At 37.0% G+C, this 24,706-nt stretch overlaps 3 protein-coding genes and 1 long non-coding RNA gene across 5 annotated transcripts; 2 read left to right on the plus strand and 2 right to left on the minus strand.

Moving 5' to 3' along the window:
• Positions 1–1,723: 1,723 nt before the first annotated feature.
• LOC127946792 (IQ and ubiquitin-like domain-containing protein) lies at positions 1,724–12,890 on the minus strand. 2 transcript variants are annotated; one of them, XM_052543557.1, is made up of 12 exons: positions 12,599–12,890; positions 11,743–11,877; positions 11,354–11,521; positions 11,104–11,273; positions 6,875–7,030; positions 6,568–6,778; positions 5,278–5,453; positions 4,709–4,879; positions 4,446–4,622; positions 3,694–3,942; positions 3,011–3,196; positions 1,724–2,625 (listed from the first exon to the last, which is right to left on the minus strand). In XM_052543557.1, exons 1-12 carry the CDS (start codon positions 12,888–12,890, stop codon positions 2,449–2,451), a joined length of 2,268 nt encoding a protein of 755 aa, XP_052399517.1. In that variant the 3' UTR covers positions 1,724–2,448. The 2 variants fall into 2 exon arrangements, with proteins under 2 accessions (XP_052399517.1, XP_052399516.1); XM_052543556.1 differs by having other exon boundaries at positions 11,104–11,279.
• A 108-nt stretch (positions 12,891–12,998) lies between these two features.
• On the plus strand, positions 12,999–18,199 carry LOC127946794 (ankyrin repeat and SOCS box protein 15). Its single transcript, XM_052543559.1, has 9 exons — positions 12,999–13,788; positions 13,943–13,989; positions 14,386–14,514; positions 14,623–14,781; positions 14,875–15,120; positions 15,203–15,374; positions 16,374–16,944; positions 17,272–17,425; positions 17,627–18,199. Exons 1-9 carry the CDS (start codon positions 13,703–13,705, stop codon positions 17,758–17,760), a joined length of 1,698 nt encoding a protein of 565 aa, XP_052399519.1. The 5' UTR covers positions 12,999–13,702; the 3' UTR covers positions 17,761–18,199.
• Positions 15,231–20,972, minus strand: LOC127946800 (uncharacterized). The gene is made up of 6 exons (XR_008151172.1): positions 20,279–20,972; positions 19,300–19,445; positions 17,525–17,658; positions 17,214–17,382; positions 16,348–16,919; positions 15,231–15,372 (listed from the first exon to the last, which is right to left on the minus strand). It is a non-coding gene; the product is annotated as an uncharacterized LOC127946800 (long non-coding RNA).
• LOC127946793 (ankyrin repeat and SOCS box protein 15-like) lies at positions 18,812–24,288 on the plus strand. The gene is made up of 10 exons (XM_052543558.1): positions 18,812–18,905; positions 19,306–19,410; positions 19,520–19,557; positions 19,715–19,846; positions 20,271–20,429; positions 20,504–20,749; positions 20,866–21,037; positions 21,311–21,839; positions 23,596–23,749; positions 23,855–24,288. The coding sequence occupies exons 2-10, from the start codon at positions 19,310–19,312 to the stop codon at positions 24,025–24,027; spliced, it is 1,704 nt and encodes a 567-aa protein (XP_052399518.1). The 5' UTR covers positions 18,812–18,905; positions 19,306–19,309; the 3' UTR covers positions 24,028–24,288.
• The last annotated feature ends 418 nt before the right edge of the window (positions 24,289–24,706 follow it).

The following is a 24,706-nucleotide window of genomic DNA, read 5'->3' on the forward strand; positions in this document are numbered from 1 at the left end:
AGTTGGCGAACATGAGCAAAGAACCTTAATACAAGCTGTGATTGCCAAAATTCTTAAAAAATACAGAAAAACAGAAGCGGTAACATAAACCCACATGTACATAACTGATAACAAACATGACAAACCATTAAGAGACATGATTATTTAAACAAAATACTTTCAATGTGGATTGTCATGCAGTGAATTCTGGGAATATCAGTTTACAGATTTTTATTGTAAATTATATGTTGATTTGTTCTTTTTTTTAACTTCTAAATCTGTACAAATAACAGCAATTTACTGTAAATTAGATCTGTTTTTTTTTTTTTTTTACAATCTTTTACAGTTAAAATTAATCTAATTTTTCCACAGATCCAAGTTTATTTCAGTTGTTGCACTCAAATGATAACTAATAGTGAACTGAAATCAATGCATAGAACTAGCTGAAGTTTGCCGTGCTTTATCCTAACCTTACACAATCATTCATTACTACAATCATTCAGTCATTGACAGCTTCACGAAATGTGCAAACTAATAAAACTGTTACGAAATGATGAACAAATGTAGTTCAGAGATAAGTTTATGCAATACTGAAAATATTTACCTTTTTTTTTTTTTAACTATTCGGTTAAACCTAAAATGAGCGTTAACGCTTAATGAGAGACTTTGCACACTGCAATCATTTTTGGCTGTTCTGTGGCCGAGGATTTGCAGGTCTTGTCTTTCTCTCCTACAGGTGACTTATAGGACCCTGTACGTTATATTGCTAAAGAAGTTTTAATCATGTAACCACCACAGCATCTTATATTCATTGGCAACACACAGGATTTGTGTCGATTGCAAGTGACATTGTAATTTTGTTTCTCTTGTTTTTTTTAACCACCCGGCTAGTGTTGTAAAATGCTGAGAGATTAAAAATAGATAAATAAACATAACAGAAAAGTTTGCGGAAGTTGCAGAAGTGCAGTCTGAGAGTGCATGTGCATGTCTGCAGTCAGACCCTTCTCAGATGAGCTGTCAAATACTTAATAGTGCAGTGGTGCTTGTAAATAGAAGACATTTGGGCACAATTTTATACGAATGGTGTCTCTGTGAAAATCTTACAACAGTCAATAATCACTGCTACTCTTTGCAATGCTACCAACGTCTGCAATAAAAGGTTTGGCATACCTGTATAGTACTTTACTTTATGATCATTGTCACCAAAAAATTATCTGACATCCTGTCCTCATTGAGTTTATGCCACAGCAGTCAGTTTTCTTCTACGCACATATTAGTTTCATTTGAAATGTATTTTAGTAGAAGTATTCAGTTTAATGAAATACAACCCCCCAAAACCATATTTAAATACCAGTAGTAAAGTAAAATAATTCAAGTCTTTTACACCTGTGCAAGACTATTGCAGGACATTTGATGGTATTAACAAGACCAGATTACTCTGTTGTGTTATAGCATTGATAATCCAAAACAATGTAGATATAACGTTAGCTCCTTCAGAGAATAGAAAACAAGCATATCTTAAAAATCGTACTTACCTTTATGAAAATGTCGATAACTTACACATAGCAGCGATACCCATAATGCACTTTGATTCTCGTGAGTGTGACGTCACCTGATAAAAACCAATTACCAATTTTTTTTATCATATTGTATTTTTGAAGTATAAGTGTCATTAATGTTCATTACGGGATCACAGAATGTCAGAGGTAGAGTCTGTGCCAAAGAACATAAGCCAAATCTCTGTTAAACCCATTTTATTAAGCACCGCTTAGAAACCCAGGTAATGAAGGAAGAGAAATAAAACGTTATCAGCAGTCTACAGTCTCGTTCTCATTTGTTCAAAAGGAGACACTGGAGGAGGTTCTTGACCTTTTCCTGTAATTGCAGATCTTAGATTGCTCACCTCTTGATTAGATCTAGGCTATATATCATTTGCAAAGGCCTAATTAAAACCTCTTAAAGTGTTCTCAGAAATAACTTTCCAAAACATTCTTGTATGGAGTAATCAGGGACGGATAATCTACTTTTGTGTCAGTCTAATCTGAAATGTTTTTCATCCAGTTTACTTTATACTTAACTCAAAAGCATGCTAATGCTGCATTTTTAACAGGATTGTAGTGTCGCTAGACTTTTTACCAATTAGTATTTTACAAGACACCAATGAAGCTGAAAATAAAAATAAAATCATAAAACTTCTTCCTCAATTACTGTCGAATGATAAGTAATTAGCATTAATGAATGATCCTAATGAATGGAAAACAAAGCAGAGAGAAGCAAAAGATTTTAATGATCAGATGGAATTGCACAGTGCCGTGGAGAAGACTCCCGGTTTTAATTAACATATAAAATATTCAAATTCAATAAATGATCTTGTAGAGGGTTTTAGATCTTTATACTTTACTGTCTGAAGTCCACAAATACCGAAGATACATTAGACCATAAGCGCCCCACAGGATTGTGGGTAGCCTCTTAGTGATTCTGCTTGGTCGCCTTGGTGATGGGTTTGGAGACCAGCAGGTTGCTGAGGGCAGCAGGCTGTATCTTCGTGTCCTGCAGACATTCAGCCATCGCAGGGATCTGAGAAAAATACTTCCTGGCCAATGCGTGTTTCTGCTTGACATTACGGATAACTACCACATCGTATGCCTGCAAGTGAAAACAGCAGCCATTCGTACTGTGGAACAAATGGTTTTGCTCTCAAGTGGTGGCAGAGACAAGTGTGTTCTGTATAGGCATTACATCTTAACACCATCTCCAGAACTGAGCTTTGCCAGGTGTACGGTTGATATTCATGATTTTAAAGTTCTAGCAGATGTAATCGTTGACCTTGATATTTTTTGACTAAAGCATGACTACAATAATTATTTTTCTTTATTCTGCAATGTGCTGGTACTGTAGCTCTACTTGGTACCTAGATTAATGCAATCATGCCTGAATATTTGATATTATATCATACCTTGAGTTGAGTTTGAACATTTAATCATTTCTTTCAGTGTGAAGAAAAACATTCGGAGCAGAATGACCGCAGTACCTTCTCAGTGTCCTCCAGTTTGAGATGTGCAGCTGCCTCGTCCTTCGTAAGGAGGATGCAGTTCCATGGGCTCCAGTCCAAATGCTTCTCCCAGCGCACCAGCAGTAAATCATGAAGGTCTTTCCAGCCGCTCAAAGCAGACTGAGCACCCCACAGCACATCCACCAGGTACCTCAGGTCCTGCTCCTAATGAGAACAGGAAGTGTCTTCAACGCAGCATGAACTTGGTGTTCTGTTCAACTAAAAGCTATTTTATACCTGTATTCTCAATCAAAAGAACTACTAAGACTATGTTTAAAATCATGTAGACTCACGTGAGAATGTACAGAGATACAGAGAACTGTAGTCATTTCAGTAACTTCAAATTATTTTGTATTTTTTTTTAATTCTACATTAGGGTGGTCTATTCTCATAGTGGCGGCCATCTTAAAATCACATGACCAATAGTGTCTTTGACAAATTAATAAATCAAAGGCATAATACCTCCACACTAGTAGGTGTTAAGACATGTATCAACTGTTTAAATAGTCTAATTTCAGTCAGTTAAATGTAAACACAAAATTACATACTGCACCTTTAAAGATACATATGTTTCAATGCTGACGATGTGTCACTCACAAGTGGAGGAAAAAAGGAAGGTTTTGGTATAAAGTTGAAATGAATCATGAATGATTAGACTTTACCTGCAGCAGGTAAGTGATTTTGGCTTCTTGGCCGCACTCGGCCTCAGAGTCACGCAGGCATCTGAGAATGTTCTTGTAAAGAGAGAAGTCTTCTCTCCGACGGGCCTCGTTGTCTAAATCCATGCAGCGGCGACAGAGGCCAACCGCAGACGCATTGGTCTTCAGAGCAAAGTCAGTGGATGACTGATACTCATTACAGCCACGACACAAATAAATGCTCTTTTTCAGATCGGCAGGATCCCGAGGCACCTGTGGAGAGCAGGGTAAATAATTGTTGGTTTCAAGGAGAGATACTGTAACCAACCGAAACTTGTCAAGTTTTATTTCAGCATTGCCAACCGGACAGTGATTTTGAAGTACAAGGTGAACTTCGCCCATTGTTGCAGTTGAAACCGGCTCATTTGAGTCCAAGTCAAGACATGAAAATATGTTCTTGGACATGGACTCAAGGACCAAGACTAATACCATGACTACATAGTCTTGGAATCAGTCTTAAGGACCAACACCATGACCAAGACCATGAAAATATGATCTTCGACTCGGACTCAAAAAGCAGGATCATTAAAATAAGGAACCAGACCATGACTTTGAAAATATGGACATGATGACCAAGACCGCAACCATAATTCTTTGTCATGGACATAACAATGGGAGCATGTGGACTTGGTCTTGCCTTGGACTCAACCTTCTTCCGGTCTCTGTCTTGACTTGAAAGAACTAGTCTTGACTACAACACTGGTTTAGCCACATACCCGCAGAAATTTGGACACCTGAGGGTTGAATGCAGGAGTTTTGATGTACTGGAGGAAGAGGGTGGCAATCCTCTTCCTCAATCCCTCCAGGTTGCTCTTTTTAACGCCCCTCATCAGCAGGTCCACCTCCCTGTCAATCAAGTCCACTATGTCCTGTGTTAGCTTGCAATCATGTTCCTGTTCACAATAACATTTTAGAAATGAGATGAGCAAAAACAGTATATGCTTTTAGGACAGTGTTTATATTTTGCACTACAGCTTACCTTTATGGTGTGTTTGAGAGTGAGAAGCACATCCAGACGTTCGTCCTTTGTGAACTGAGTCTGGGTAATGCTACTGTATAGGTCTCGCAGCTCTTTGGATCTGATAGTAAACCGTGTGTCCATCTCCGTCACCTTCCCGTCAAATGCACGCCACTTCTTTGGCTCTGCACACTTAGGAGAAGACAAACACAATAATCTTCGCAATCATTCTTTTTATTACTATCATTACCATTATTTATTTATTTTTTGCTTAGAGATGTTTATATTAATTCATATTATTTATAAGGTTATATTATATCATGTTTATCCTAATATAAAATGTAGTAAACTAATTAATAAACTAATGTTTACTTTCAAGAACATTTTCCATACTTATTTACAATGTAAGGTCTGGGTCATGAAGCAAACATAGTTATTTTACATTTATTGAAAGTAATATTGTGACAATTATGTTCTATTTTCTTAACAATGAAATGCATCCTTTATTGCACTGTGAAAAAACAAAAGGTTTTGCTCCAAAGCAAAACTGCATGCTCCTAATGAGCCAGCCGATTAGCAAAGATGAACACCTTGTTGAGGAACGCTTGTATGGCCTTGTCCTGGTTCCTCGTGCCTGCAGCCATTCTGTGCCTTTCGATGGAGGAGATGAACTGTGTCTCTTGCTCCAGTAGAGAACACAGCGCTGCCTTTCTCTCCGCACCAGATAAGATGACACTGATGCGTTCCTCTTCCTCTATCCTCCATTCTGACACACAGAGATAAAGAATGAGAACCATCACACTCGCTTACATCCGAATCATTGCACACACTACAACACATATATCTCCATCTCAAACCAACTACAATGTACGGCAGTAAACTACAGCAAAGATATTCTATTACTAAATCTTTTAAAACAATGATCTGAAAAAATTTACCACTGAATCTAATTTATCCAATTTTTATACACGACCATTCAAAAGTTAGGGTAAGATTGTTTTGTTTTTTTAAGAAGTCTTAAGCTTACCAAGGTGGTATTTATTTAATAAAAAATACAGTACAAACCATAATACCGGAAATATTATTACAATCATATTTTAATATAACTTATTTAATATATTTTCAAAATGTAATTTATATCTGTCATGCAATTCTGAGTTTTTGAGCAGCCGTCACATGATCCTTCAGAAATCAAACTAACGTGCTAATTTGCAGCATTTTTCTTAGCAATGTCTAAAAGAGTTGTGCTTAATATTTTCGTGGAAACCCTGACACATGAATAGAAAGTTCAAAAGAACAGCATTTCTTTGACACTGAAATTGACCATTTTTTTTTGACCTTTTAGTGTATCCTTGCTGAATAAAAATATTAACTTCTTCAAAAATGTTTTTAACCACACACTTTTGAACAATAGTGTAAAAGAGTAAAAACATGGTATTTAAATATATTTTTCTTCACAAAATGAGGACAGTCTGTAAAGGGACTGAAATGAATCAGTCAATGAGTTATTATAACCGGTTCGTTTGCATGAACTGACTGAACCCAACTATTGACTAAAAAGCTGCACACACACATGCAGTATAATATGACTAGAAAAAGCAGAAGCTTGTAAAAGACTGTTATGAACGCAGCCAAGATAGTAATATGCTACTAAAACATGTAGTTAAAGCTGATATTATTTCTAGGTTAAAATACAGCTTAATGTGCAGAGTCAAATATAATTATTATGTTGACTATCTGTGTATTCATGGAGTTTCAGGAAGAAATATTTGCAATTCTATTGGGTGATTCTGGTGTTGCAGAAAATAAACTCTTCACCTTTAAGTTATCAAATGTAAGTATCATTGCTAGTCGTAGTTAGTTACTACACAAACACTCACTTTTCAAGGCATTATAAAGCAAATCAAAATCTGCCTTTGACTCTGGATTCATCCTGCGGTGGTATTCATCTCTGATCTGCTGTTCTTTCTCCTCTTTCTTCCTTCTCTTATCATTTTCTAGCCATGCTAGATGCTGCTCTTTAGCCTGTCTCAAGCTGTCAGTGAAACACTTGGCTAGCCAACGCCTGACATATGTCTGTAGTGTAATGACCTGAGGAAAACACACAAACACATACAAACATTTGTCATGAACACTGAAAGCACAGAATGAACTCTATTCCCTCTCAAGCGCTCCTAACACACGTACAGCTCTCAGCCTCTTGCTGTGATACTCTCCTGCAGTGATGTAAGTCCCCGGGGTGATGAGTTTGTCCTCCATGTTGGACACATAGCAGCCGATTTTGGTCATCTGAGTCGAGGCGTTCTTGGAGCACTGCTGATCCTGGTTCTTCAACTCAACCGTCTGTTTAAAGGGAAAAGAAAATTATGAATAAAATTATTAATATATTTTAAAAAGTGTTATATTGCTTCTATTTATTTTGTGAAAAACATAGCATAATTGGAACCTGTATTTTATTGTATTCATCCAAAGGTTAATAAATAAATAACTAAACAATGTACTAAAATATGTAAGAGCTGTTTTGGAATATAAAAGAATATAATAATATAGTGATTTTGGAAAAATGTTATAATATACAAAAAAAAAAAAAAATCCAATTGTCTTGGCATTATAAAGTGAACCAATGTTTTATAAATCATGACAAAAACCAATTTTATTTATTTTTATTTATTTATTTTTATTTAAAGATTCGCTCTGTGTGCATGTGTGTGTGTTTTATAAACAATAAACTATGTATACATCGTTAAAGGGGGGGGGGGGGGTGAAATGCTATTTCATGCATACTGAGTTTTTTACACTGTTAAAGAGTTGGATTCCCATGCTAAACATGGATAAAGTTTCAAAAATTAAATTGTACGTTTGAAGGAGTATTTTTGTTCCAAAAATACTCCTTCCGGTTTGTAACAAGTTTCGGAAAGTTTTTTTCGAGTATGGCTCTGTGTGACGTTAGATGGAGCGGAATTTCCTTATATGGGTGCTGAGGGGCACGTCTGCCGGAAGCAGAGTATAGCAGAGCATTGAGAGCACAACAGACATTCACTGATCAGAGCGAGAGCATCGCGAAATGTCACAAAAGAAGTGTGTTTTTGGTTGCCAGGGCAAGACAACCCTGCACAGATTACCAAAAAAAAAAAAAAAAAACAGCATTAAGGGACCAGTGGATGGAGTTTATTTTTACCAGTGGTGGACAGTAACGGAGTAGCTTTACTTCGTTACTGTACTTAGGTACAAATATTTTTCAAATATCTGTACTTTACTGGAGTAGTTTTATTTTGAGCAACTTTTACTTTTACTTCACTACATTCCAAAGCATAAAATCGTACTTTTTACTTCACTACATTTCATAAAACATATCGTTACTCCCTATAATATCATGTGCTCCGACACACAGAAGCGGTGTCTGATTCATCATGAACGAACTGAATCTTTTCAAAATAAACTTTTAAATCGGATCGTGAATCACACCAAACAATTCGTTTATGAATTAGAATGATCCGATTGCAGCTGTTCTGGAGTCTACCACTCACTGATTCAAATGAACCGTTTAGTGCGAGTCTACAGAAGTAAGAACCGGGAGATCTTGTGAGCGCGCGTGCATCTGATGTTGCTAAAAGTAAGTTATTAATATCGAAATTTTGGATTAATTATTGTAACTGAAAATCATATTTGGGTCAAAACTGTCAGTTGTTTGGGAACTAAATCCATTGTAAAGAGTGATCTATTTAAGCCCACTCAAATGCTCGAGTGCAGACGATGCAGACACATCAATTCTAGGTAAAAAAAAAAACAACAACAAAAAAACCTATAAAATAACACAGATTAAATACAATAACTTGTGCACGTTCAAATTCACCGCTGCCGTAATGTTAACAGTTTAATTAAAATGTCCTTTGTGACGTCTTTTTTTATATTGTTTATCGACAGTAACGTTATACATATGTATATTGTTTGGATTAACTAGACGAGTAGACAGACATGAATGTTCATCGTATTGAAAATAAGTAAATATTGTTAGCTGATGCTAACTGTCTAGCTAACAAGCTTGTTGGTGCTAAGTTGATGTAATTTTTATAAATTATATATATATATATATATATATATATATATATATATATATATATATATATATATATATATCTGGTTCGAAAACAAAGGATGTGATGTTCAGAACATGGTAACTACAGTAATTATCAGTGTGAAGAGATGCACCCTATTTGGCCATAGGTGTTTTTAAACCACAGACAAGATTTGAGAAGGAAAAAATCATTATGAAAATTCTTTTATTATTTTTTTCCTTAAAATGTTCTTTCTAACTTCAGGCCTTATTATCATGTCATATTTACAGTACAGACCAAAAGTTTGGAGACACCTTCTCATTCAAAGAGTTTTCTTTATTTTGATGACTATGAAAATAGTAGATTCACACTGAAGGCATCAAAACTATGAATTAACACATGTGGAATTATATATGGAATTATATACATAACAAAAAAGTGTGAAACAACTGAAAATATGTCATATTGTAGGTTCTTCAAAGTATCCACCTTTTGCTTTGATTACTGCTTTGCACACTCTTGGCGATCTCTTGATGAGCTTCAAGAGGTAGTCACCTGAAATGGTCTTCCAACAGTCTTGAAGGAGTTCCCCGAGAGATGCTTAGCACTTGTTGGCCCTTTTGCCTTCTGTCTGCGGTCTAGCTCACCCCTAAACCATCTCGATTGGGTTCAGGTCCGGTGACTGTGGAGGCCAGGTCATCTGGCGCAGCACCCCATCACTCTCCTTCTTGGTCAAATAGCCCTAGATGCCTTCAGTGTGACTCTACAATTTTCATAGTCATGAAAATAAAGAAAACTCTTTGAATGAGAAGGTGTGTCCAAACTTTTGGTCTGTACTGTAACTTTGATGTTCTGTAAAACAACTAACCCTAAAATACTTTGTTCTTACTGGTAAAGATCAGATGGTCATCTCTGTTTTCTCTCAGGTACATCACAGTGTAAGCTTCACAGTGAACATCACTCTCATCAGCGTAGTCCATATCAACAACAAAAATATATCTTGACTCCATATAGTGGTTATTTTGAAAAAATCCAAGGTATTTTGAGCAGTAGGATTATAAAAAAATGTGCTAATATAAAATTCAATTAAGTAGCCTATATAAAATTGCAAACATCTATCTTGCAGTACTTTTTTACTTAAGTACATAAAAAATTGAGTACTTTTGTACTTTCACTTGAGTAAAATTGAAAAAGGAGTACTTTTACTTTTACTGGAGTAATATTTTACCATATGTATCTGTACTTTTACTCAAGTACTTGATTTGTGTACTTCGTCCACCACTGATTTTTACAGAGCATCGACGAAGTTGTGCAAGTGTTTGTGTTTGTTCCCTGCATTTTGAAGATGCTTGTTTTACAAACAAGGCCCAGTTTGACGCCGGATTTGCACATCGTTTATTTCTTAAGGATGATGCAATCCCAACGAAAAAGGGTCACGATCGTGTGTTGGAACCGCATGCGGTGAGTAAAACTGCTTCAAAAATCTCTGTGTTGCTAACTAAGCACATCAAGTAAACCTTGTACACCTTTTAAAGAAAACAAAAAGACGACATAAAATGGAACTTAGTCATTTTCCAAAACCGCTAAGCAAATATATACAGTTTCATTACATACCACATAGAGACGTCCTGCTGTAGTCGTTGCTGCTGCTGCTCTCGTTCAGTTTCAGCCTCGGGATCTGATTCTGGATCATAAATAAACGGCTGAATCTGACTGTTAGCCATGGTTTGTTTTGGATTATGTTTTTTTTTACTCACGGAAATGTCACAACTTCCAAACGCTCTCAATGCAAAAGCCTACTTGCGCTCGTGTTTCTTAAGCTCCGCCCACACGTCACGCCTACAGCCACTCGTGTTTTTCCGAAATAAATCGGCACAGACTATTTTTCTCTTATAAATATAATAAAACTAAATACTTTTTGGAGTTATGAAGGATGCAGTACTACTCTATAGGTACTCAAGATTAACAGGATATTGAGTGAAAATGAGCATTTCACCCCCCCTTTAAAATATAAGGGATTATTTTTATTCAACCACATTTTTATAAATATTTGAATATATAATATTAAAATTTTTATAATAGTATTACAATACAAAATTTTGAAATATTATATATAATACATATTTTATATAAAATATATTTTATATAATTAAAAGTTTATTATAATGCAAATGCATTATATGCCTTTCTTCCACTAAATGACAGATCCTTCGATTCAGTGTTAATGAAATTAAGGCAAAGATATAAAATTTCCGTCCATTTAAAGTGTTTTATTAGTGTGTAAGTTGTCATTCACTCATAGTGGAAATCAGCATCCAAGTCTGGAATGATCCATTTTATAGTGTGTATGTGTGCGCACACCTGTGTATCCCTGCTGAACATCTCAACGCCCCTGTCAGGCCTCTTCTTGGGCATCGTCTGTACAGCAGCATGATGATACTCTGCTTTGGTCACCTTGTTACGGTATCCTCCCAGAAACGCCTTCCCTTGAGTGGCTCTCTCGATCTCTACCACCACGTCCTGATACAAGTCTGTGTCTTCAAGCGAGAGACTTGTCACAAAGGCTTGTCTGTCCTTGTGATGCTTTAGTCAGCTGTAACTTGGTTTGTACCTGTTTGCACTCTGACAGTGATGACATCCGGCATGTTGTACTCCTGTTGTGGTTTGACTGGTCTCAGGAGGTAATTCTCCGGGTCTAGCGAACTCATCTCAAATTGGATCATCTCATGTGGCTGCACACCGATGTCCATTAGCGTCTGGTCATCACCCACACTTTTTTCTAGAAATAAATAACAAAAAATGATCAGCGGGAATTTTATGCGCTTTTGGCAACATTATAGGTTTGGATTATTTTTTGTCAGCTCAACTGAAAAAAATTGTCCTAATTTACCTCAGTTCACCTCTACAGTATGTACAGTATGTTCTTTTATTCTCAGAAACGTCAGAATGTTTCACAGTTTCTCCTACGAAGGCCACTTTCAAGTATCTTTAGCATCTTACCGTCTAGAGTGATTTGTATAATGTCAGATGGGACCCTCAGCTCTAAGCTGAAGTATTTTTTCAGATCCAGGATCGTGAGGCCAATGGTGAAGGCCACCGTTATCATGTGCCTCTCTGGCATCAGCAAGATTTTAACTGGAAGAACAAGAAACACAAATGCATTAGAAATATAAATATTCATATGAAAAAGAATTAAGGTATGAAACAGAGAATGTGCTTAATATTTATAAAAAAAATTTTTTGTTGCAAAAAACAAAAACAAAACACTCTAATGGTTTCGGATGCTAATATAATTTTTTTTGTTTGTTGGTTTTACTATGGTACTAAATGACTACCATATTTCTATAACACCGTGCCTATAACTGTGTTATTTGGGTTTTGTTTACATATTATTATAGTTTTTATTATTATTTGAAAGAACATTTATTTTTAGATTTTCTTATTTTAATTTTGATATATTTTTTTAAACTTTTTTTATATTTCTATTTAAATGACTTTTTATTCAGTTTAAATTTGTATTTATCTTAAGAATTCGTATGTAACGTTATTCATATTAGATCAATTTAGTTTTTCATATATTTTATTTCTGCTTTATTTTAATTAACAAAATGCTTTTAATAGTTCTAGGTTTAGTTAACAATAATAACCCTGCTCCAAGAATATTAGAATATTACCATGGTACATGACCAAAAACAGTATTTTAATTAGGTTCATGACCAAAACAGGATGGTACCTTGTAAAAAACAAACAAACAAAAACCTGGTATTACCAGAATAACGTTACCATGCCCCAGACAATCATGGTAATAGCACAATATGTGTGTAAGTTTGTATTATTGAGGTAAATGATGTTTCACCAGTTGCTGTTGAGCTTCCTAGATCACTGGATGAAAGTGTCTGGTTGGATTCACTTCCTTGTGGGTTTATCTCGTCTTGGTCTCTCTGGTCTTTAGTTGATTTCGCGAGGTTTTCTTCTTGTAAAAGCATGTCTGGGGCTGTACAGACGTCCACTTTGATCTCGTGCGTGGATTCAACGTCACCGTAGTCTTCATGAACTTCAGTCTCGGTCTGAATCACTTCTTGTATCCTCTCTTGCTCCGCTGCGCAACTGGCTTCAGGACTCGCAGTTTCACTCTCCGGCTCTGACATGGCGAGTTTGTTACACCTAAACGCTTAAAACATATAGTTCAATCACAAAACGATTTATTTTGAAATAAATTTGACGGCGAAATTGTTTATTAAGGTTCAAAGTAAATCAGTCGAGCACAGGTTTACACTGACTTGAAAGTGTTTGGCCGATGCTATGGTAACCAGGGTGCCACTATTGATATCCGATTCGCGAGTGAGTTGTTCTCTTGAGCCGATTCTTTTTTAAGATTCGGTTGAACCGATTCGGGAAGCGTTTGTAATTGAACGGGATGACTTAGTTTAGGAGTAATTAATGTCTAATATTGTTAGCAATTTATTTAAAATTAACTTTAAAAATTGGAACGACTATGGTCAATTACCCTTACAAAACTGATCTTTGTAATAGCATCATCATAGGCTACTTTATATAATAATAATAAAAGAATAAGTAAATAAAAGTTATTTTTCTCATGTGATATCACTTCCAAGAGTATGACAACATATTTTAATCAGGTGTGTGTTGCCTAAAAGTGACTACAATAGAAACAGACTTTATCTAATGGAATGGCATTTAATCCATGGCATTTCATTGGCAATGAAAGCAGGTCATGCTTGGATATAAAAGCTCATGTCACTTGGGGGGTAAGAATCTTGACCTTGATGAGTCTAGGTGAGCCTGCAGCTATGCTTACTGAAAAGTTCATGTTTGTAAATATAAATAATTTTGCTGGACTTTGCTCTGATTAGCTCAAACTTTCATTGAGGCTGTTATTACATGGTCTCTGATTCATGGGACATATTTGTTTTTAGATGGGCATTTTATATTGGACAGGATGGATGAAGATGAATTTACAGATTATCTCATTCAGCTGACCATTGAAGAGTCTTGTCACGAGGCATTTGCAGTATCGAAAAATGGGTATGTTCGTTCACATAGCATCTTCTAAACTTAAACTTTGGTTTGAATGATTGATGGGTTCTTTGTTATTGTATGTTTATGTTTTCATGGAAACTGAATAGTTCAAATAGCAAAAGGCAATACATTCTCTCAGAAAATTGTTGTATTCTTGAAGCTTCACCAGTGATGAGAATTCGAAACTGCTGGCAGCAATCGAGACAGGTAATGGATCAACGCCCAATATTCAAATAAAAAATTCTGTTCTATAACCATATACATGAAAAGATACTTGAGGTCCCTCAGATTGCGACACTTGCTGAACCACCTGGAGAACCTCAGGACTTTTCTAAAGGTCCCTCACAAACCCCATTGCTTGGGTTTCCAAACTTGGTCCTGGAGAGCCAACATTCTGTAGAGTTCAGCTACAACTTTCCCAAACAATCGTGAAGTCCTTGATTACCTTAATTCAGGTGTGTTTAACTGGGGTTGAGCTAAACTCTGCAGGAAAGTGGCCCTCGAGGAGCAGGATTGGACAACCAAGTTGGATTGGACACAGGAAATCTTGGTCTAGAACAAAGCTATTACATCTGTAATCCATTTATGTTCTCTGATCAAAAGGTGATACTGCGGTCATACGTGAGCTTAGGCAGTTTCCCATGGCCTTCAAGGAAGTGGACAGTAGAGGATTTCTACCACTCCACCAAGCCGCCATGCAACCATCAGGGAAAGTACTGGAGACAATTCTGGGTGAGTCCTAAACATGGACAATTTTGATAGAAATGGAAGGGTTGAATAAGTTACTGAGACTGTATATATACTTTACATTTGAGATATTTGATATAATATGATCCACAGTCTTCATCAAGCCAAACTTGGAGGAGAAAGGTAGGAATGGAGAGACTGCCTTGACTTTAGCAGTTCAAGCTGGACTGGAGGAGAATGTCAGGATCCTTTTGGAACACGGAGCACATCCACATAACCCCAACAGCAAAAATGAATCTCCACTTCTGCTGGGTGAATTGCAACTTACCTGTTGATTAGTTGCCCTGTTGATGGTAACTGCTTGTACTTTCCATAATAACTATAGCTTTCTATATTTTGCCCAAGCTGTAAGAGTCCGATCTTATCAAATGGTGTACGCTCTCATTGCACATGGAGCTGCAGTGGATCAGGTATGTTCTAAGAGGTGGACGGCACTGCATGAAGCAGCCCAGGTGGGATGCGTTGACATCTTAATGCTGCTGCTGAGACGTGGCGGCCAAGTGTCAGTGAGGGATTGTAACGGAGGGACACCGCTGAGTGTAGCAGCAGAATGGGCCAATCTTGAAGTCCTCCAAGTTCTCATCGATATTGGTGAGAACCTTTGATCTCGCAAATGAGAGCAAGATTAAACAAGGTTTGTCGTAATTGATTTTATTCCATCCATCTTGACAAGGAGCTGATGTGAATGCGCAGTCCTGTAAGGGTGAAAGTGTGTTGATGGATGCAGCTGGTTCTGGAAACCCAGACTGTGTGGATCTTCTGCTTGAACATGGAGCCTCACCAAACTTGCCCAGTTTGACCGGGCATCTTCCTATTCATCGTGCAGCCTTCGAGGGCCACTACCTGTAAGTGTAAAGTACTAAAATATCATTAACGTGAGGGTAGTTGGGTCTTTTTAACCTTTTTTTAACAGTTGGCACTTTTTCATGCTCTCGCTAGTTTAATTTGTTTACTAACAATGTCTGACAGTGTGTATAAATCACTGGATATTCTATCCATTTTTATTAATTCTTTTTAATTAATGAAATTTCTCACCACAGTGTCATTTACACCACATCTCTGATCATGTACTGTTTAATTGTCACATTTTTAATATATTTGGATTACAATTGCAGACTGCTTGCATTAGAACTAGCATTTAGTGTATTATAAATACAGACAATTAAATTATAATTAAAAATGTTTTATACAATTTGACAAAATTACAATTTGACTGGAAATAATGTAACATTTTGTGATGTTCCGCTTGATTTTCTTCTTTTTATTCTTCACATAATTTCATACATTTTACTTCAAGCTCTGGTAAACAAGATCAGTAACAGTGACTAAATTACTTAAAATAAATATAATAATATTAACAGGGGAAATTCTAGCTGTTTTGGAAAATACAGAGCCCCTAAATGGTGATGGAAAAAAATAAGATGGGAGGAAAATTCATATTTAATTGCTTTTGCAATAGTGAGAATATAAAATTTTTCCTCCCACCTCATTTTTTTTTTACATTTTCATCACAAAAGTTTTGTGAGTAAATACAAAGTTTCTTGGGGGAAGGCAAAGTTTTTAAGATGTGTGCATTTCACTCTATGGTAAGATTATTATAGATTTATACATACAATTACATTTTTGTTTTATGATGGTATTTTTGGAAATCTACATAAAAAGGCATTTGGGGGAAAAAATTAAAAATAAATGCTGACATAGAAATAAAGTTTCCAAGTAAGATTAATTTGATATTCACCAAAAAGTATGTTCAAGCTCTGTTAAGAGTCAGAGTAAAAAGTAAAAGTGATCAAAACAACCCTACACACATATACTAACCTGCGTCATACCGATTCCATTTTCAGTGTATTAAAAATACTGATATCTGTCACAAGCAAGAAGGCTCTCGTACAGTCTGGTCAGAGTCCAGTTCACTTTGCTGCAGATGGAGGTCATGCGCAGTGCCTGCAGCTCCTGGTTGATAGTGGTTTTGATGTGAACGCTCAACTTGACCAAACCATCTCTGACAACTACAGCGACATGCGTAGGAGCGCCCTTTACTTTGCCGTCTCAAATGGAGATGTAACTTGCACAGAGATGCTGTTGAACGCTGGAGCCAAACCTGATCTGGATCCCCTGCAGTGCCTCCTAGTTGCGGTGAGAGCTGGGATGTACGAGATTGTCAGGATTCTCCTGGCCAACCGAGCAGATGTGAACTGTTACTTCACTGAGGTTAACAACACCGTGTTTCCCACTGCCTTACAATACTGCCTGAAGGACGAGGAGATGATCCGATTACTTCTGAATAATGGATATGATGTAGACAAATGTTTCCACTGTCACCATGACTTCCATTTCAACATGGGGGTTGTTTGGAATGACATACATCTACATGAACAATGTTGTGTCATCTGTGATGGCGAAGACAAAATACCTGTGAGTTTTGGGCATGATTACTATTGGGTACAAGGTTCTGTTCCACAGCCTACATAGACACAGTCCTGACTTTTTCAAATAGCAGCATAGAATAGGTACTACATTCGGTTTGAACTAGGGATGTCCCAATCAGGTTTTTTTTTTTGTGTCCCAGAGTCTTTTTTTATCTTTCGCTCTAATATTGGGAAATAAGCGCATTCAGTTTACTTATAAATGCAAGGAGACAACAGAAAATGGTACAGGGAGCAGCAACTTTTGTGTCTATATACCTAAATTATGAATATTATGGATTTCAATTGCTATGTTTATGTTGCCATTGCATCACAGTTCTGTGACTTCATGAGTTTGTGCTGCCTGGTTGGCCTGTCTGGACGAGTGGTGCTGATCCTGCTGGACTATGTCATCTGCGTCCCCCTCTGCTCACGGCTGATATCCATCCTGGAGAAGCAAAAGGAGTGGGCAGAGATATGCACCATCTTGAGTGAGTTCACGGTTAATCATTTATCTGTTCAGCTGGTCTTTTTATGACATATACGTGAGTCTCATTCTGGGTCAAATGAAGAAACGTCTGCAAACTCACAGTCTCAAACTGACCAAATGCATGTGAGATGTTGTCTAGCAACAGATCGATGGTTTCTCTAGTCTCAGGGAATGCAGACTAAAGCTTCTGAATTTGTTCCAGACAACCCACGATCCCTGAAGCACCTCTGTCGTCTGGAAATCAGAAGACACATGACCATTAAAAGACTCCGTAATACCATCATAATGGATTCTTTTCCACCTCTGATTAAAAATTACCTGCTGTACAAGGAATAAGATCTGACTTGATCAGTACAAATGTAACAATAAATTTAAATTTTCTTGTCTGAAATGTTCTGTCACTGAATATTATATATTGTACATGTAATGTATTATCTTATTGTCAGTTATAAAATATTAATTGATAAAACAATTTTTGTACACATCATAACTGTTTGGATACTAATTTGAGCTGAATAGATTAAGTATTAGATCACAATAGCATAATATAATGTTAATTGTATTCATGCAACATGGCGAATCCTACAGTGATTAAAATGATTTTGTAACTGTCTGCGATGCTAAATAAAGTACACTTTCATATGTCAGTTTGACAGAGTCAGTGTGCTATTATCAAGGTTTCTTCTGCTGTGCTGTAATTTATTCTTTGTTTCATCTTCTAAACATCTTCTAGATGCTTTTGAGTCATAATAAAAATATTTTATTCTCCGTTCAAGGTGTTTTCTATTATCCTACTCTTTCTATTGTAAACCTCAGTTTTTCTATAACACCCTGCATTTTTTTATACATTTTTAAAGCATACAGTCATAGTTATTCTTTCATAATCCAACTTCATAAAGTCCCATTTTTTATTCCTTCATTCCTTTTGACCAAGTAGACCGAAAACCAACACATTGCCCAAGACTTGTAAAAAATTAAACATTAAGACAATCGATGCATTTTCTCAAGCCACTGAGATTTTCCAAGATTTTATATTTGCTCTAGCTATTCATTGAACACATGGTGGCTATAATGCAGTGACTCTGGGATTCCCCCAGCTGCAAAGTTATGTCTGCACTGTATACAGTATATCAGTAGCTGCACTCTCTATGGCTCAGTTACATTTATAGAAGGCTATAAAAATTTATACTGAATACAAACACTGAAAATGGGTGGAATTGCAGTAATTTGGTATATAAACTTGAAAAAACTACTAAAATCCTATATTTTAATGCACATAAAAAAGATCAAGTGATTATGTGGTCATTTGACTTTAATGGTGTGCATGGCAAAGACCAGAGCATGTGAATGCCAAATTTAGATGCGTGTCTGTTGCTGTTTTGAGCATGGGAAGGGGAGGCACTCAAGTTCAGATTGGGTGCAGCTAAAGTACTGGCACAGCTGTGAGAGACGTGTGATTTCACTGGAACTGTTTTCACAAGGTGAGATTAGAGCTTTTGTTTACTGTTCGGTGAGGCGTGAATGATTCATTGAAAGTGACGGACGAAGTGCATGCCTTAGTTCAGCATTTCCTTGAAACTAACGCAAAGTTGGTTTCCAGCTGGGTATAAGTGTTGAAATCTGCCTTTTTGGCTGTGAGGACTTCACAAACTTCTTTGAAAAAGACAGACTGCGTGAATTCCTTTTAACTACAGCAGAAGCATCTTTAAAGAAACTGACTGGTCACTTCAACCTTTCCATTGTATGACTAAAGTGCCTTATTAAAGAATTCTGAGAATTTGGTTTTGGTTAAGACTTTTATAACACATATCACAAACAATGCAAATAAAAATATTATATTACTCTCCACATGTTCATATAAAAGCTTTTATTTACCTCCAGGAAAATGGATCCATTAGATGACCTAGATGAGGAAGATGAGCTTCTTGATGCTGCAGTTCAACTGAGCATTCAGGAATCGTGTAAAGACATCGCCTCTCTCGGAAGGTGCGATGTTCAGATAAGAAGTTCCCTTTGGGAATCTTGAAATAAAGCAAACATATCTTAATAAACATTATATTACAATCCACTTTTTCTATCCTGCAAATAAATCCAGTGTGGAACATCAAAAGATCTTGGATGCAATATTCCGAGGTGAAATTTCCAACCAGATTTTATGCTTGCTGTAAAATAATTATGTTAACTGGAAAACTCGCATTGTAAAGTGAATCATTTCATTTGGCTGAATTATGTTAAATGAGGATAATTAGCTGTGTTGCTAAGTGCAACATTGTTTCATCTGGCCCCACAGGTGACCTCTTTGCTCTGCAGGAGCTGTCGGACTATCCTGCCGCATTCACTGAGGTGGATAGCAAGGGGTGGTACCCAATTCACAGGGCTGCTGTCCAGCAGTCTGTGCAGGTGCTGGAGATGGTACTTTACGGTAAGCTAGAGTAGAAAGTCCACTGCAGTAACTTGCAAAAGGGAGTTCGGTTTTACACATTTCAATAAGCAAGAAATTAATTTTGAGTAAGTTATTTTGACCACTATCACAAGTTATTTTGACCATTGACCATTTTCTCAAAGCCATAGCAGAATCAACCATTGAAAGGCTCAGAAAAACACATGACTGAATCATTTACATGAATGATTCAAAGACTCATAGAAGTCACTTGTTTAGTTCTTGAATTAATGTTTTTTGAACTAATTGGTTGAGTGAATGATTCAGGGACTCATAACAGTTGTTAATAAGGGACCAATAACAGTTGTTTTTTTCATTCCTAAAATAACAAAACATAATGACTAATATTAACTGTATCAAGTTCAAGTTTCAAGTCAGATATACACTCAGTGGTTTGGTTGAAAAGGTTCTTACAGGTTGAGCTTAGAGGAGGAAACGGCAGATGGAGAGACGCCATTGATTTTGGCGACTCAGGCTGGGCTGGTGGAGATTGTTAGGACTCTGCTTGAGAATGGCGCTTCACCTAACAGAATCAACAGCAAAAATGAATCCCCTTTATTATTGGGTAGGTAGCATTTGTAATTTCTTTAGTGCCTTCAGAACCTTTTTTTAAATAAGCTCTTATGTTTTGTTTTGGAGCTGTAAGAACAGACTCATTTGAAATCGCCTTTACACTTATCTCACGGGGGGCATCGGTTAACCAAGCCTGCCCTAAAAATTGGACAGCTATTCATGAGGCAGCCAAGGTGGGCTGCACTGACATTCTTACGCTCCTGCTGCAAAATGGAGGAAATGTCTTGGAGACAGACGAGCATGGAGTGACGCCCATGGGGATTGCTGCGGAGTACGGACAAGCAGAGGCACTGGACATCCTTATTCACTATGGTAATACTGGTTGACCAATGTTTCCAGAAGAAAGAAAATAGTACACATTATACATTTACATATATACATTAAACCAGTAAACTAACACTAAATCATGATGTCCTCCACAACAACAGGGGGCGATGTAAATGCTCAGGCACCAAATGGAGACAGTGTGCTATATGATGCTGCTGGCTCTGGCAATCCTGACTGCATTGAACTTTTAATTCAACATGGGGCCGATCCCAACATCGCTAATCTTTCCTTACAGCTTCCCATCCACTGTGCAGCGTACAAGGGGCATTACCTGTAAGTTTGATGTAATATGCCAATCCTTTGCTAGTTTCGTCATTCTTATCTCTAACTAAAATTAAACTGGACTTGAAATTGAAATCCGACTAGAGACTAGTGCATTAGCCTTGCATGATTCGCCTTGACACAACAAATCTAATCAGAATTCACCAACAGAGTTTTTGAACTGACTTCCTAATCTATGCATTGAATGTTGATGAATAACTACTCCCACCACTCTCCTTTTTTTTCAGAAAATGTAAACATTTTGTTGTGTGATCTCTTTGACAGCGCCTTAAGAATGTTAATCCCAGTAACCACTTGGAGAGCCCTCTGTCTCACAGGCCAGAGCCCAATTCATTCAGCTGCAGATGGAGGCCATGTTCAATGCATGGAGTTCCTGGTAGACCAAGGATTTGATGTCAATGCTCTTCTAGACACACATGTATCTGAAAAATATGGAGATATGCGAAAGACCGCTTTGTACTTTGCGGTCTCTAATGGAGATGTGACTGGCACCGAGTTGCTGATAAATGCAGGAGCCAAAACGGATCTGGATCCCCTTCAGTGCCTCCTAGTGGCAGTGAGAGCTGGGAGGTACGAGATTGTCAGGATCCTCCTTGCCAGCCAAGCAGATGTGAACTGTTACTTCACAGAGGTCAATGACACAGTGTTTCCCACTGCCTTACAATACTGCTTGAGGGATGAGATGATGATGCGACTGTTGTTAAACAATGGTTATGATGCAGAAAAATGCTTCTGTTGTCCTCATGACTCAACATGGTGTCGCTCATCAGAACATACCAGTGAGAAGGTTCCAGTAAGTTCCCCGCTAATGTCACTGTTCCAAAACCTAGGGTCACACCTGTGAATGAATAAGTGAATACTTTTGAGTGTTGTCAAAACAAATGCGTGGACGCACAACAAAAAAAAGCATCAAAACTGGAGCGTGACTATAACAAAATGCTTAAGCAGCAATTTAGCAGCAGCAGCATCTAACTGCTATTCTTTGTTTAAATACGGTGCCATGATGAGATTCAGGTGCACTCGAGTCGAGCACTAGTCACTGATCGGACCTACAAAAAACAAACGAAAAAACAACCAGAACCACATCACAACAACTGAGTCTTAACACTAGTAAGTTGCCAACCTATGCACACTCCAGTTGTTTATTCCCAAATGTATAAAACCCAAGATGGCAAACAGAATAAGATTATTTATTTTAAAGGGAGGGGTGAAATGCTCGTTTTCACTCAATATCCTGTTAATCTTGAGTACCTATAGAGTAGATATAAAACTGTATATATTTGCTTAGCGGTTTTGGAAAATGACTAAGTTCCACTTTATGTCGTCTTTTTTTTTTTTTTTTTTTTTTTAAGGTGTACATGTGGAAAGTGCAGTTTGATGACAACATCGCATGTTGTTTACTTGATGTGCTTACACGCTGATAGCTAAGTTAACAACACAGAGATATTAGAAGCTGTTTTACTCACCGCATGTGGTTCCAACACACGATCGTGACACTTTTTTCGTTGGGACTGCATCATCCTTAAGAAATAAACGATGTGCAAATCCGGCATCTTTGAAATGCAGGGAACAAACAAAAACACTTGCACAACTCCGTTGATGCTCTGTAAAAATAAACTCCATCCACTGGTCCCTTAATGCAGTTTTTTTTTTTTTTTTTTTGGTAATCTGTGCATGGTTGTATTGCCCTGGCAACCAAAAACACACTTCTGTGACATTTCGCGACGCTCTCGCTCTGATCAGTGAGTCTGTGCTCAGCCTCTCAGTGCTCTGCTATACGGGAGCGCGCGCTCTTCCGGCAGACGTGCCCTTAGGACCCATATAAGGAAATTCCGCTCCATCTAACGTCACACAGAGCCATACTCTGAAAAAACTTTCCGAAACTTGTGACAAACTGGGAGGAGTATTTTTGGAACAAAAATACTCCTTCAAACGTACAAATTAATTTTTGAAACCTGGTCCATGTTAAGCATGGGAATCCAACTCTTTAACAGTGTAAAAAACTCAGTATGCATGAAATAGCATTTCACCCCCCCTTTAATTTTTTTTCGTGAGGGTATATTCATTCAATACGTAAAAGTATCAATAAAAACTTTAATCCAAGTAAAATGGACTATTTTAAGTTATATTTATATTTTTATGCTAAGATTACTTTATGCTACTTTTGCAGCATTAGCTTAGCATCATGCTAATAGGAAACCAATCTAATAGGAAAGAAATCAATCCTGAGTAGAGTATCCTGCACAATTTACATTCATTTCTCTATAATGTTCCAACATTTACTTAATGTTTATTTGTATTTTACTTCAAGTGCTATAAAATTAGCTTAGCAGTATGCTATCAGTAAACTCTTAAAATCAATTGTGAGTTGATTTTCCGTACACTTGGAGCCCTAGTTGTATGACATTAGGAGTATCTTACACTACAGTGCTAATGGGGCCTATATTTTAAGATAACTTACCTCTGAAATATTTTTTTTTTCATCTGTATATATGGCATAGCCTATGTATCTATACTTACATCTTACTTTCATCTTCCGTTGCATTTAGTTTTGTGATTTCATCAGCGTCTCATGGCTAGTGCAGTTTTCTGGAAGAGCTGTGCGGGTTCTCCTTGACTATGTCAATCATGTTCCCATCTGCTCCAAGTTGAAAATGGTTCTGAAGAGGCATAAGGAGTGGACTGAAATTTCAGAAATGTTGGGTGAGTTGCCTAAACAATTCTAGCATGGACACTTAGCTCTACTCACAAAAATATGAATGTCACAGCATAAGATAACAAAACATCACAAAAATTTGACTTTCCCAGGGAATCCTCGTTCACTGCAACACCTGTGCAGACTAGTCATCAGGAGAGAGATGACCCCACGAAGACTGGGCAACCCAAAGTTCATTAACTTGGGTGGATTCCCACCAGGACTTAAAAGCTACTTGATGTACAAAGAATATGATTTGTATGGAAGAAACATGTATCAGGAGTGATGGTCTCTCAGGGTAAAAGTTAAGGAGAAAGCACTTTGAGTTTTATTCAGAAATTAACATGAGGTTGACATGACCAGATGTTTCGCTAGTTGTCCATCATGAGTTCAAAACACTTCAAAATATGAATGTTAGGTATTTTAAACACTTCACATTGACCACTAATGTGAATTTTGCATCACTTCCAAAGGACTTTGCCCCAAAAAGCAATGTCTTGGTGCTATTTGTGCAATAAAATAATGTTGTACCTGAAAAAAAAAAAAAACATGTTCAGGATCGATGCCTGTTCTATGAAGTCATCCTTTTACGTTTTAATACAGCACTTTTACATAACATACTGAACACAACTGGTGTTTATTGTGTCCATACATTGAAAATGAGATTGCATGTCTCACCTCAGTGCTGCTAAACTGTGGTTCTAGAATAACCTGCATTATCACAATTGAAGTAACTAAAACATGTCATATCTATTAATAGCTTTATACCCTGTTAACATCAACAAGCATGTTCAGCAACCTGTCAAGTAGAAACATTTGACTTCAGCATTATCACAAACTCACCACCTAACCTTGTGATAAACTGTCAGAAACATTAGACATATTTGTTGTTTACTGTATACTTATCTGTGCCTGTTCAAGTACATTTGATTATTTCACCTGATAAAGATGTTTGTAGATTGGTA

The sequence above is a fragment of the Carassius gibelio genome, chromosome A25, assembly GCF_023724105.1.
Source record: "Carassius gibelio isolate Cgi1373 ecotype wild population from Czech Republic chromosome A25, carGib1.2-hapl.c, whole genome shotgun sequence".
NCBI classification, from domain to species: Eukaryota; Metazoa; Chordata; class Actinopteri; order Cypriniformes; family Cyprinidae; genus Carassius; species Carassius gibelio.